Source organism: Tetrao urogallus (assembly GCF_951394365.1).
Source record: "Tetrao urogallus genome assembly, chromosome: 17".
Classification (NCBI taxonomy): domain Eukaryota; kingdom Metazoa; phylum Chordata; class Aves; order Galliformes; family Phasianidae; genus Tetrao; species Tetrao urogallus.
Window position 1 is genome coordinate 6,088,732 of NC_136830.1, and position 12,505 is coordinate 6,101,236.

A 12,505-nucleotide genomic window follows, 5' to 3' on the forward strand; every position below is an offset into this window, starting at 1 on the left:
TTACAACTGCTGTTGGTGGTGGGCTTGTACTGTAAAAAAAAAGTTCAAATGTAAATAATAGATTGGCAAGCCACACAACAGTTTGCTAGTAAAGTGGTCACAGGACAACTACTGAGCTCAACTTTCTTTTTCTTTTCCTTTTCCTTTTAAAGAACAAAACAATACCCTGCATATCGAGATGTCCTTTGGATGTTTCTCTCCTCCCTAAACCCTCACAAAGCAGCTTGTTCTGCTCACACATTCCCCAAGACATAACATCAGAGGCTGTTTGGAAACAAATAACGATAAAGACATCTAAGTAACTTTAAAGCGGAAAGAAGTCATATAGCACCTACTTTTCCCCAAAAGTAAAGCTGCAGAATATTACTCTGAATTAAAGAATAGACTTCAATTGTCACTTTACTTCGGTCAGTAGAAGTCTAACAGCACTACCCCCAAGCAACACTGTCACTCCTGTCCTTGGGACCGATCGCTTTAAATTTAACAACCCCCCGGATCATTATGAGCAGGCTACGCAGACAGTCCATTCCCCACAGCAAAACCACGGCAATACCTGGAAGAACACAGCCCCACCGTGTCAGTGTCTGCACAGTTATCCACTTCTGTACTTCAGCTACACAGAAACAAGGTCTTTGCTACATTAGCTAAATCTGGCATGCTTAGCTAGGCTTGTATTTGGGCTGGCAACGTACAAACGCTAAATGCACAAACAGTTTGCCATCAGCAGCCCGCCATCTAAAAAGGACATCTTCCATTTGTTTTCTGATGGTTTTTTATTTTTTTTTGTTATTCTTTTCCCCAAATCTGGTTCGTAACAGTTCTCCTCGCTACTGTGACCTGGCTCAGTTACGGTGCAGGTCTCCCGGGCACACACTCCTCACCTGAAGGGTGCGTCATATAGGGGAAATGTGTTGTTGTCGAGACTGGAATGGGCTGTAGTGCACTTTGAGCGATGGCGGCTTGGGGACCACCAGGTGGCTGTGTCGTCATTAGCATCATTGGAGCATGGGCAGTTGGGTGAGAAGGAACCATTCCTGACTGTACATGAGCCTGAAACAAAGAGCTCTTTAGTATAATGGTCACAAGGAGGCATCTCTCCTGGCCACATGACTAGCGAATTTTTTCCAGCTCTACCAGTAAATCCAGAGATTTACTCCATTTTAACTAGATTAGCTACAAAGGGATTAAAAAAAAGATAATAACAACTGAAGTAATAACTTTTAAAAAGGCTCAAATCCTTACTGCTGGCTCCGAGTCACATTCTGAATTTCAGCAATAATTTGGACAGTGCACACTGGGAGAGACTGCTAGCATTAAACAGAGGGATATATATCTTTTTTTAAACCTCAGCAACAAATCTTCAAAACATTATTATTAGTAACCAAGATCAAAGCGCTTCCTATGCAGGGAACGCACTGGGTGCAGATAGGAACCTCACACGCTCTGGAGCTCTGGCATCACTTGCTCCCTTCTCATTACACAGCTCCACATTCTTTCATGGCTCCCTGCCCTAGGAACGCTCTCGAGTGACCTGTGCCCACACTATCTTTCATCTGTGCAGTCATTCTAAGATGAGTGATTTCATCCCTTGATGCTGTTAGGTCAGCTTTGTTCTGTTTCCAGTTAAGCTCATCACAGTTAAGGTCCTCATGTAATCTAAGCAATCATAATTAAGTCTCAGCAGAAAAAAGGAGATTAATCTTCATTATGGCTGATCACCTTCTGGCAAACCAGTTCAGTAACTTGTCGGTTGACTTCTTTTGCTCAGAGTGGCTCATGACTCTAGAGATTGTCAGTTGTTTTGAAAAACAAGTAAACACTGGTTTCTTCAAAGCGCAACACATTAAGGAATCCCTAGAGCTTTCAGTCAGTTTGTCTCGGAAAACAAAAATTATTTGCATCTAAGGCTTGCTTTGTCCTTCTACCGGATCCCACTGTCAGGGTGCTACGGTGCAGCAATCGCAGCCTCACGACTTTCACAGGCCAGTAAAGACAGATAGCAGGTAGTGGCTACAATTTTATTTCTTAAAGACAAAAGGGTTATTTGACTCATCACAGACATTCCTCAAACTCTTTATCAGACTTGCACTGTATTAATAGCGCTCAAGAAGCCTTTAAAGGCAGGAACTGCAATTCCAATCTCATTCTTGCACTAAAAAGGGCTTAGAAGATAAGGCTGTGAAACAAAAACACCTTCAGGATGGGCACCATTTTCACTTTGACAAACATGCTATTACAGCAGCCGTAACTATAAAGCAGCTATTCATATAGCAGCTGGATTCAATGCAGACACACACCGGATAAAAAACTTTTGCTGTGGCTCAAACACTTTGCAAATTGGCAGCTGACAGTACATTGTAATGAACTTTCAAGTACTGCTTCTCAAGTGAGATATGTCTAACAGCTTGAGTCATCTGAGAACCTGAAGGGAAATTCAACTGATCCCCTGTGTTTGCCTAACTGAAACTCCTACTACATATTTCACAATGGTGTTCAGCAGTTGGAAATAGCACTGCTGAGAAACTATTAAATCCAGTGATTAGTTTCCCCACAATGGAATAATTACACACATTTAAAACTTCTTACAGAGCTGTAGTTATTCCTTCATTAGATTTTTTTTTTTTTTTTGAGGGAACTACTTCATTTCAAAGTCAGTTAGTCTGGTATAAATATCTTGGATTGCAAATCGTAATTTTCACCCTAAAAAATTACAGCAGAAAAGACTGCGTATGTTGAAAATCAAGGGTAAAGCAGGCTTTGCCTGCAATTGCTAAAAATCCTGACTAAGCAGTCAGTTCTGGCTAAAACTTGCATCTGATTTGCTTTAGCAAGGTTTGCTTACGAAGTGCTTGGCACACAAAAGGAAGACAATGGCCACATCCTGCAGCGCAGGCACAGGTCTGGCCACGATGTGTACAGCACAACTCCTGTACGCTCTCATCTTTAAGTTGCCTTTGAAACAAACGTGTTTCACGTTTCAAGGCACAGCACTGAGCATGCCACTCACCCCCAAGCTTCCAAGAAGACCCTTCTAAAGAGCTGCAGGTGGTATCTCGAGGCATCTCAAAAAGCTCTTAGACCTAGCCATTCACACCAGTGCCACCACACCAGAGCAGAGCAATAGCTCACATAAGCCAAGCATCTGTTTCCGGCAGAAATCAGCCTGGGAGGACGTGGCAAGGTGCCACAATAGCAGTAGTCACATTTGGGCATCCTCTCTTTATCCTCCCACAATGCAAAAAGAAAAAAGCTTAGCAGAATTAAAAAGTTATAAACTCAACACCAGTAAAACAATTCTTAAAAAAAAAGAAACAATTAATTTGCTTAACTAACTGTCCCAGGAGATTTTACCAGAATTCAGGATGGGACCAGGGTCCTACTTGACTACCCTCCCTACCTGCAGTTAGGTCATGACATCTCAACTTCTGTTAGCCTGCATGGAAGGAATAAGCCAGGCAACTTGATCTGAAGGAGTTGTGCAGGCAAATTACTGATTAATTGTCTGCTCCTTGACAAAGCTTACTAAATCCATGAGATTTAGTAAACATCAGAAAATCTTTGCAGCGCTGCGTTACGCAGAGCTCTTGATTAATCAGTCATGTGCTTCTCTTCCCCAAATCCTTTTTTTCAGCGAGTTGACCACAAGAGACCAGTTAAGAGAAGTGGGTTTCTGATCCTGTAGCAAAGACTGTCATTAAGTTGCCCAACAACCATGGGGGATCTCCTGCACACGCAGTCTGCCTAGAACCAGACACACACACGCACGCAGTTTTCTCTTTTAGCAAGGATTGTCCTGCAAATCATCTGAACTAAATCTCAATCTCCCACTGCAGTGCAGCCTTGCTACTGCCCAGTAAACATTTCTATCATCCTTTACTGAATGTATTTGTACAAATTTGGCTACAACACAAAGCCTACAACTGCCACCAAAAGCAGCAATTCAGCTTTCTTCCACCCAGCTCTCGTCTTTCTCTATGCCAGCTCTTCCTGTGATCATGCAGTGAACCCGAGTAGTGAACTGATTTGACTGAGAAATAGCCTAAAATAGGGGGAGGGGAGGCACACTTCAGTTGAATCAAGTCCCCAGTCTGGTTTGCTGCATGGCCAAACAGTTCTGTGAGCAGAATGGGGGGGGGGGGGGGGGGGGGGGCAGGACAAGAATGGGAATTGGGAACTGGGAAGAGAGCTCAATTTCCTTCAGTTGCAGTGCCAGCTTAAGATGTCTTTATTAAACTACAGTTGTAGATGCACTGGGTATTGGAAGCTGAGGTCCAAATATCTTGTAAAATTCTAGAAGAAAGGCAATGTACAAACAGAAACCTAAGCAACACAACAGGTAGTTTGTGCTGAGAGGTGACAGAATGGAAATCACTTCAGCAGGCCCGACTGTCCTATCTTTGTGGCATTAAGACATTTAGTCTTGAAGGTTGTTAAACTGTGTTTACCTGGGGGACATGGGCCATGTGTGGCGGATTGGTATATGCAGGTTGAACATGGGAGGGATGAATGGTGAAGACTGTTTGTTGTGCTGTAGGAAAACTATTTTGTGGAGACTGCGTATTGGAGCCTGGCGTCATGGAAGGTGGGGTTGGAGCTAGACCTGCGTGGTAAATTGCCGACTGCTGTTGTGGGTTTGCCAGGTGGAGTGCCTGAGCAGCCTGGTGCTGATGATGCTGGAAAATAAAAAAAAAATAAAAAAAAGAGACAGTAAATCAGTGAGAGTTAGGTTATGTCTAGAAATGAGAGATGTTTACGTTACTTTCCAGAATAAAAAACGTTTGCAAAACTGCTCCCCATTGTCCATCTTTTAAGTCACAAATCTAAGGATTCCCATACCTGTGGTCACCAGAAAACTCACTGCAATTGCACCAGGCTCATCTTCCCCTCGCCCTACAGCTGTGTGAGGAGCCTGGAAAATGGATGTGCTCACCAGAACCTACACTGCCAGGTAAAAACAAAGAGACCCTGCAGCTTCAGGGTTGGATGTACTTCCTAACCGCAATGAAAGCAGCTCAAAGTCATCATCAGTAGGAAGCTATGGCATGCAGCATTATCGCAAGTACTATTTTGCTTTTAGCTGCCTGCTTTGGAGAAAAATCCTCAGCATTAATCTGATACTTTCAACATTAAGCTGCAACAAAACTATGAGTCTCCTTTAATCAAAACATGGAAACGAGCTACACCTCATCCCTTGTGGAGATGGAGAAATGTATGGTCAGACTCATGTTGGCACTTACTGAGGAAAAGGGACTGACACAAGTTTTCCTCCTTGCTTATTCTAGAAATTATGAGACTACCACATTTGGCTGCTACAAGTAGAGAAGAATGAGATGATATATCTTCACTTCTAGAAAACATGGAAAGCTGGACAGTTCCTGCATGAGATTTATCATGTGCAGGTGGTTTGGGCAACCTCCCCCACCATTCTTCCTCTCAAGGAATCAACAGATCAATGTAAAGTCACAAATCAATGCAATTCCTTCCAGTAGAGTGTTTTGCAAGCAATTTAAAGACATTCACTCCCTTAAGATGTTACCTGCACGGGGCTAGGAGCAGGGTGGCTTCCAGCATGTTGGCTTTGCTGCTGGCCAGTTGGCGTAGCCGAAGGCTGAGGATGCGGAGGGTGCGGATGCAGGGTAGCATTAGGGTGGGCATACTGCTGAGCAAGTGAGCCAGTGGAAACTAGGATGAAAAAGACAAATATTTAACAACAGACATGGAATATACATTTCATCAAGTCACCATCTGCACTTGAAGATTTCGTTATATCTCTATCATACTGTAAAAATACTCCCTCCCCCTTCTAAAATAAATATTTATCTTGCAAATAGCTGAGTATCTTACCTTGCGTTCATGTAGATTTTGCAGAGCAGTCTATAAATAACCATAATTAGACAGTTCATCTTCCCTAGTTTGACAATGCAACAGATACTACATATGAGAAAAGCAGTATTTCATCTTTGTTTTGTCAAATAGACTGGTTTGAGATATCAAATTTATCTATACAATTTAGTTTTTCCTGAAATGCTCTTTAAAAAGCTGTTACAAGCCATTTTTATTTCCACCATCCAAAAAATTATTTGGCCTTATACCTGGCTAACCTCACCATGCTACTCTTCTGGAAATTGCTCACAGTACAGTCCGTGTAAAGCATATACAGTGCATGTATGCTCAAGAGCTACAGGGACACACAGTATAAACATCAGAGCAGAGGAATTTTTGCAGCAGTCAGCGTCTTGCACTAGAATAATGTCTCTCTCCCTCCCCTCAAGGCCGATTACAGAGTTTTCTGGATCACCACCATTACGTGAGCTTTTCAACAATACCATGACATTCTTAATTCCTTGAAACAGTAGCAAATAAGGTAAGAATCTCCAAAAAAGGGAAAAAAACATAGCAATATGAAACTCACACAAGTGGAACCACATCTGTTTCTACAGCCATACCAGTATCCCAACAGCAAGCTAATATCAACAAGATCCTTTCCAAGGAGGCCTGCCCAGTTCTACTTCAAAAAGGGCCACACTACGTTGCCCTCCCTTCCTCCCCTTTTTACTTTTTTTAATCTAAGGGAATCAAAGAAACCATGAAAAGCCATAATAACAGCAAGTCTTCCTACAAACAACAAGTGCACAACTGGAAAGTAAGACCTTAAAAAATGAAACTGCTGCCTATTCCCTCCGCTGCTTTTAGATCTTGTGCCACAACCTCTCTGCAGCTTGCAGCTACACTTCTGCACGTGAACACGTGCACTCCTCCTTCCAGTTCTACAGCTTGTCAGGACTGTGGATAGCTTTGCTGACAATGGTGCTGGAAGAGAAACAACCAAAGCAAACAACAACTTCTCCGAATCTGCTCCCTGCAACTGCTCCTCCTTTGTTCTGGTACATTCTGTCTTTCTGACCAAAGCTAATCACACTGCTCACTGCTGGGTGACAGCTTCTTTCAGGGGTTTTGTATTTTTGTATTGCATGAGAATTTGAAGTGGTTTTGTTTATTTGTCAGGGCTTTTTTTTTTTTTTTTTTTTTTTTTTCCCAAGGTAGTGTTGTGGTAGCATTTTCTTGCCTTAGTAAACATACCCGGAAAGCAGAGCACAAGGAGTAACTCCAAGTGCAGCTGCTGTGTTGCAACCATCTCCCCCTGCTACAGAAATACAGGGTCTCATTTCTGCAGGCAACTGCTTGCTGCAGCTTTTAAGGAGTTTCACTGTGCTGGGCTCTATGCTCATGAACACACAGAACTGCTCGAATATATAGAAAGGACAAAAGACAAGATGGGAGGAGAAACAACACGAAAACATAGCTGCATCTGAAAGCACAACACTATAGAACAAAAGCCCGTCTCAGACAGCAACCACGCTGTGCTTGACACACAATTACCCTCTGCAAACACTCCTTTTCCTGCAGTTCGGTTTGCTGTAAAGCGGCAAACACCACTCCTAGAAAACTCAGACTTAACAGTATATAAGCATACAGCATCTTCTTGTCAAACGGAAACGTTTTCTCCCCTGTGCAGGCCATTATGGAGGTCTCTCCTCTACAAAGTAACTGCTCACCATATTTAACTTAATCTCACCCCGCTGTCTTGAAAGCTCTACTAAACCTTCCCTAGCAAGCGGTCTCACAATGATGCGCACCACAGCGTTTCAGGCATTAATGCAGGTGAACTCCATATGCACTTGTAACCCTGAGTTCTTCCACTGAAGTGTACTCATGCACGACACATGTAGCAAAAACCACATTATCTTCTGCCACACAGAGCACTTAGTTACACTTCCAAAAGCATCAGCAGCAAGAGAAGTTACTGTTTCTCATATCACTACTAAAATTTATTTTGCAGCAGCATCCCTACCACTTTCAGATTTGGACAGCTTTCAAACACCACTCCCCCTTACAAACACTACACCAAAATGAACAACGGAAACCAAGATTATTTTTACAGTATGAAACTAACAGTTTCCTACAGCAGGAAAATTTTCTCAACCTCGTTATTATACAACACTCTGAAGAAGGCCAGATGTTATTACCTCTGTCAAAGTAATAAACTCACAGTAGGATCCACTTGTTGCCAAAGAGCAGGCTACCAAAGATCTGCCTTCCCCAGCTCTCATTCCACCACCTTGGCCGCAGAGCTGGCACGTCTTCTTCCTCTAAGTTACCTTCTGCTCCATTCAAGAGCTTTTTGAATATACATGGAAATTAATGCCAAGTCATAAGATATTCAAGGCTTCCCACATCCTGCCACACTGCCTGTAAAGAGCCCCAAAATAACATGGTGCTCCCTGAAACCATTAGTGCAATTCATCTTTCATTTCTCTGTGGCCCAGAGAATAACAAACAGAGTTATTCTGAAACAGATACATCACACAATCAAAGTTCACAAGGAGAAATTTCACTCACAGAAGAACAGTGAAACTGAAGAATTGTGCCCCCAAAATAGGGAAGGGTGGGGAAGTGTCATACCATCAGCTCCCATAACACACCATGAGTCTCTCAGCCATAGCTTTGCAGAACAAAAATTCTGCTATTAGAATTGTAATTTCCCCAGCTTCTCCTCTGCTGTTTTGTCTTCACTATAATATCTCTACAAGTTCACTTAAATTGAGCAGAGATGCTGCTGCAAATTATGTTTTAATAGCAATATTAATATTGAAAGTGCATTTCAAAAGAAGATGTTTGCACACTTATCTAAATCCTGGACGCAAATCAGAAGTGGTTCAGGAAGAGTGGCAGCAAGTCTGAAATAGGTGCACTGATCTATGTTACCTCAAACTAGAGGTCAAATTTTAGCTCTAGGAATGTAGAAGGGTTTCCACGCGTAGCTGCTGCAATTAACAGCTTATGACAAGCCACTGAAATCTCTGAAGCAACTCAGCGAGCCTCTTGCAAAATGGTCTCTAGAAATTCACCTACAAAGCCACAACTAAAGCAAGTTCAACAGCTTTTTAACAAATTTCTCCCTATTCATCAAAACAGCTCACTACAAACCAGACAAGACAGGAGGGCGAAAAAAAAACAAAAACAAAAAGAACACCAACAAATAACAGATCATCCAACATTTTCCCATGTCAGAACTTTGTAGATTTTTCCATCGGCCATGTAGTAACCAAGAAAGCACCAGGAAAGCCCCAGGCAAGGACAAAACAGCTCCACAGATCCCCTTGCTGTCTCCCTTCTAGCACAAACACACTGCTTCTCACCTTCGTGCCCTACGTTTCTCTCCCCAAGAAATGCTCCCTGAGGAAACCTGCTGCATCTTTTTGATTGTTTCCCAGCAGGAGGGATATGTAACTGAACTAACCTGGAGATACACACAGTGAAGGTAAGTTGGGCAGCAGTGAGGAGAGCACAAATATCAGATGCATTTAATCACTGAATTCAGCTCCACAGAAGTGCAATCCATGTCAAAGCCAGCTACCAAACCCAGCAAAGGAGCTGAAATCAAGAGGTAGAGTAGCAGCAACCAAGCAGAACTCCCAGATGTAGAAACCATATTACGTAATTTCTTATTCCCCTGGTAGGAATCTCAGTGCTGCCAATGGTGGCCATCATCCAAAGATGCCCTGAATCCTATTTTCAAGAACTGACCAGCGAACAAACTTCAAAACTATTGCCAGATCCAGTAAGATGGTGAGGATAACTACATTTAAAAGACCTGAATGGTAGGAAGCAAAGCAATAGCAATGTTTCTTTTGGAATATCAACATTTACAGAAGTCATTTCACATAGGCATAGTGGACTTCCTTAAAAGATTATCCACTAAAGGAACGAGCTTCTTAAAATTATTTCCATGCACCAAATCAATATGTACAAAAGAGTACAGGTCAGCATCTCACAAGACTAGCTTAAGTAAAACCAGTTCTGTACAAGGGACACACAGGTTAGCTGCTCTAGAAGAGATTTTTGGAGAAAAGTGGTATTTCTCACATCTTTTATGTATCAGGTTATCTAAAAAAAAGCAAAAATAGAAAGAAGAGTACCTGGCATGGGCTGCAGCTGGCCACACAAGACAGTGTGTGCAGTACAGGAGCAAGTCTGACAGTACCTTGAAGCTGCAGTTCCCTTCCCCATGTCCCAGCTGACAGCTCCAGCCCACCCCATCCAGCCCGACCACCCCAAACATCTTCCTTGGGGCTCTGTGATGAACACCAAAGCACTGCTTGTTAGATGTCAGGGACTCTCTTACTCAGTGCTTGCCTAGAACAACACCTGCAGGGACAGCACAGCACAGCACAGAGATGCAGTGTCCCTCATCCTGGCTGCAGCTTGAGCAAATTCCTCTCAGGGGCTCTGAGCTCGAGCTCCAGCCTTCTAAAGAGATGAGGCACTCCTCCTTTTAAGGAAGTTCATTACCTTGCAAAGTCTTGCATCCCAGGGGCCATGGAAGAAAGGGAACAAGAAAGTTCACCTAAGGAAATAAGTGCCACGTGTGGACAGCTTTTCTAGTTGCAGATGAAAAGAGTAGGTACAGAAATTAAATCACATTTATCAAACAAAACAACTCAATAAAACCCATGCTCCTGTGGTATTTTAAATCTGTTTAACACTTATTCTGTTGAAAGGAACTTCCCTGCCTTTTTCTACATACTGGTTTGGTGCAAGGAAACCTGTTCCCCTCAACACGTCCCATTCGTTTAACATCTGTTCTTTAGATAGTGCTTTTCTGTACAATCAAAATTAGTACAAAAAACCCAACTCACTGGCAAAGTAGAAAGAAGGGCCTGTCTCCTTGCTGTATGGTATTTTGGGACATGCTGAATTTGGGAAATAGAAAGGTAAATTAGCCTCTTGCCGCGTGCATGCTGCCCGTCTTCTGGAAAGGTCAGTGTCTTTTTTTTTTTTCTAAAGACCGTAGAATCATGCAGATATTTGTATTTACTTAGTTGATATTAGGGTTGGATATTTAGTTTTACAACTGAGTGGAGACGAAACAACACAAGTCTCAGGTAAGCCTTCCTCCTACACTGTGATACTGAGGTCTTCAGTTCTTAATTTAGCATTAACACAAATAAACTTTACGTCAATTCATTATCTATTACAATCCACTGTAACAAGAAGGTTAAAATGTAATTACATTAAATCATAAATCGCCCCCCTTGTTTGTTCAACTGTTTCACTGTCATTCTTAACAGTTCCAAGACACCTTTGGTGACTGGTTCACTTAGTCCCTGGAGAATCCTTTGAAGCTTACATTATATCCACCATTGTACTATCAGGGTAATAGAATTTACTCTACTGCTGAGACAGAAACCAGATAAAGTTAGAGACAATACCAGACCAGCAAAACATATGCAGAAGGGGAAAGAGGAAGGGAGAATGGGGACAGGAGTGACAGCACAAAAAACAGGAAATGCATCTGTACAAAACCAAGGTCTGGTTTTACATAAGTTTCTGTTTTGTTTCTAAACAAAAAAGTTAAGTTTTTCAGAGAATTCCAGTTTCTACAAGCATACACAGTTCAGCTACATGGTAACACAGCAATTAATTGACACAGAAATACATCCACCCTCAGCTTAGATAACCAGATTTTCTGCCAATGCCACAGGACAAGCTGTGTCTTTGGGCAACATAGGAACAAGCTGTGAGCCATCAAACTTGACCAGAGCAGCAATATGGACCATACAGAGCCAACACTTCGTGGAAGGTGGTGTGTGTGTCCTGAATCCTACGTGCAGGGTGAGGATGGGTCAGTGTGATGGGGTGTGCGTGGGGCAGCTATCAGTGTGTGCTGCTCTGCTCCTGCAGAACTCACATGTCAACTTCCCGTGCTAAGGGAAGCTTTTGTCTCCAGAACTTACGAGCTGAAATGTGTAAGAGCCATCTGTACAGTCTGACTGGCTGACAAGATGAAAGAGGGCTGTGTGAGCCTTCCCCATAGTGTTCTGAGGGGGAAAGCTCAAGGATTTACACATTTCTTTTCTGTGCTCAGATGGGCCTGTGGTGAGCACACAGCTGAGCTGCTCGGCTTCTCTGCTTCTCTTGTCAGCAGCAGTTTGGGAACACAAGCAAGACACTGGCAAAGAAATCCCAGAAGTGCAGAAATATCCCATTAGACAAAAATATTTTGCTTCAAAATGAAAAAGTGCAGATAAACAAGTGTAAGTCACTGTGTATTTGGAACTGAGAACTCACTTCCTGAGACAGGAACGAAAACAAAAACCAATCTCACGGCAGTGAGGACCAACAAGCATTCCTCCTCACTGCCAGGCAGCTGCTGCTTGCCACAGGCATTCACTTGTCCCAAACCATTGAAGAAGATGGAGTTTCAGAGCTCACCAGAAAACATTTCACACCTTAAGAACTCATAAGCAGTGCCCCAACCCCCACGGCTCAGCGCAGCTGTCCTTGTAGACATCTTCTTTCTACCACATACATAGGAAAAAAATGGAGTGAATTTTGCAAGAATTATCTCAAAGGAAGCACCAGAACCTTGAAGGATAAAAGGACACTGTAACCCACTGAATCCTGATATGAATGGGGGGTGGGGAGGGAAGTCAGAGAATAA

At 42.7% G+C, this 12,505-nt stretch overlaps 1 protein-coding gene across 4 annotated transcripts in view; it reads right to left on the reverse strand.

The window, feature by feature from the left end:
* The window catches only part of ATXN2 (ataxin 2), a gene marked incomplete at both ends in the record, with an annotated part of 42,522 nt that continues 30,017 nt past the window's right edge, over positions 1–12,505 (reverse strand). For 2 of the 4 annotated variants that reach the window (XM_079543918.1, XM_079543919.1), the window contains 5 exons: positions 1–29; positions 882–1,050; positions 4,446–4,673; positions 5,537–5,682; positions 10,701–10,754. In XM_079543918.1, coding sequence (XP_079400044.1) covers positions 1–29; positions 882–1,050; positions 4,446–4,673; positions 5,537–5,682; positions 10,701–10,754 — 626 coding nt within the window. Of the gene's footprint in view, positions 30–881; positions 1,111–4,445; positions 4,674–5,536; positions 5,683–10,700; positions 10,755–12,505 lie in introns of all 4 variants that reach the window. The other 2 variants (XM_079543916.1, XM_079543917.1) reach the window with 2 other exon arrangements.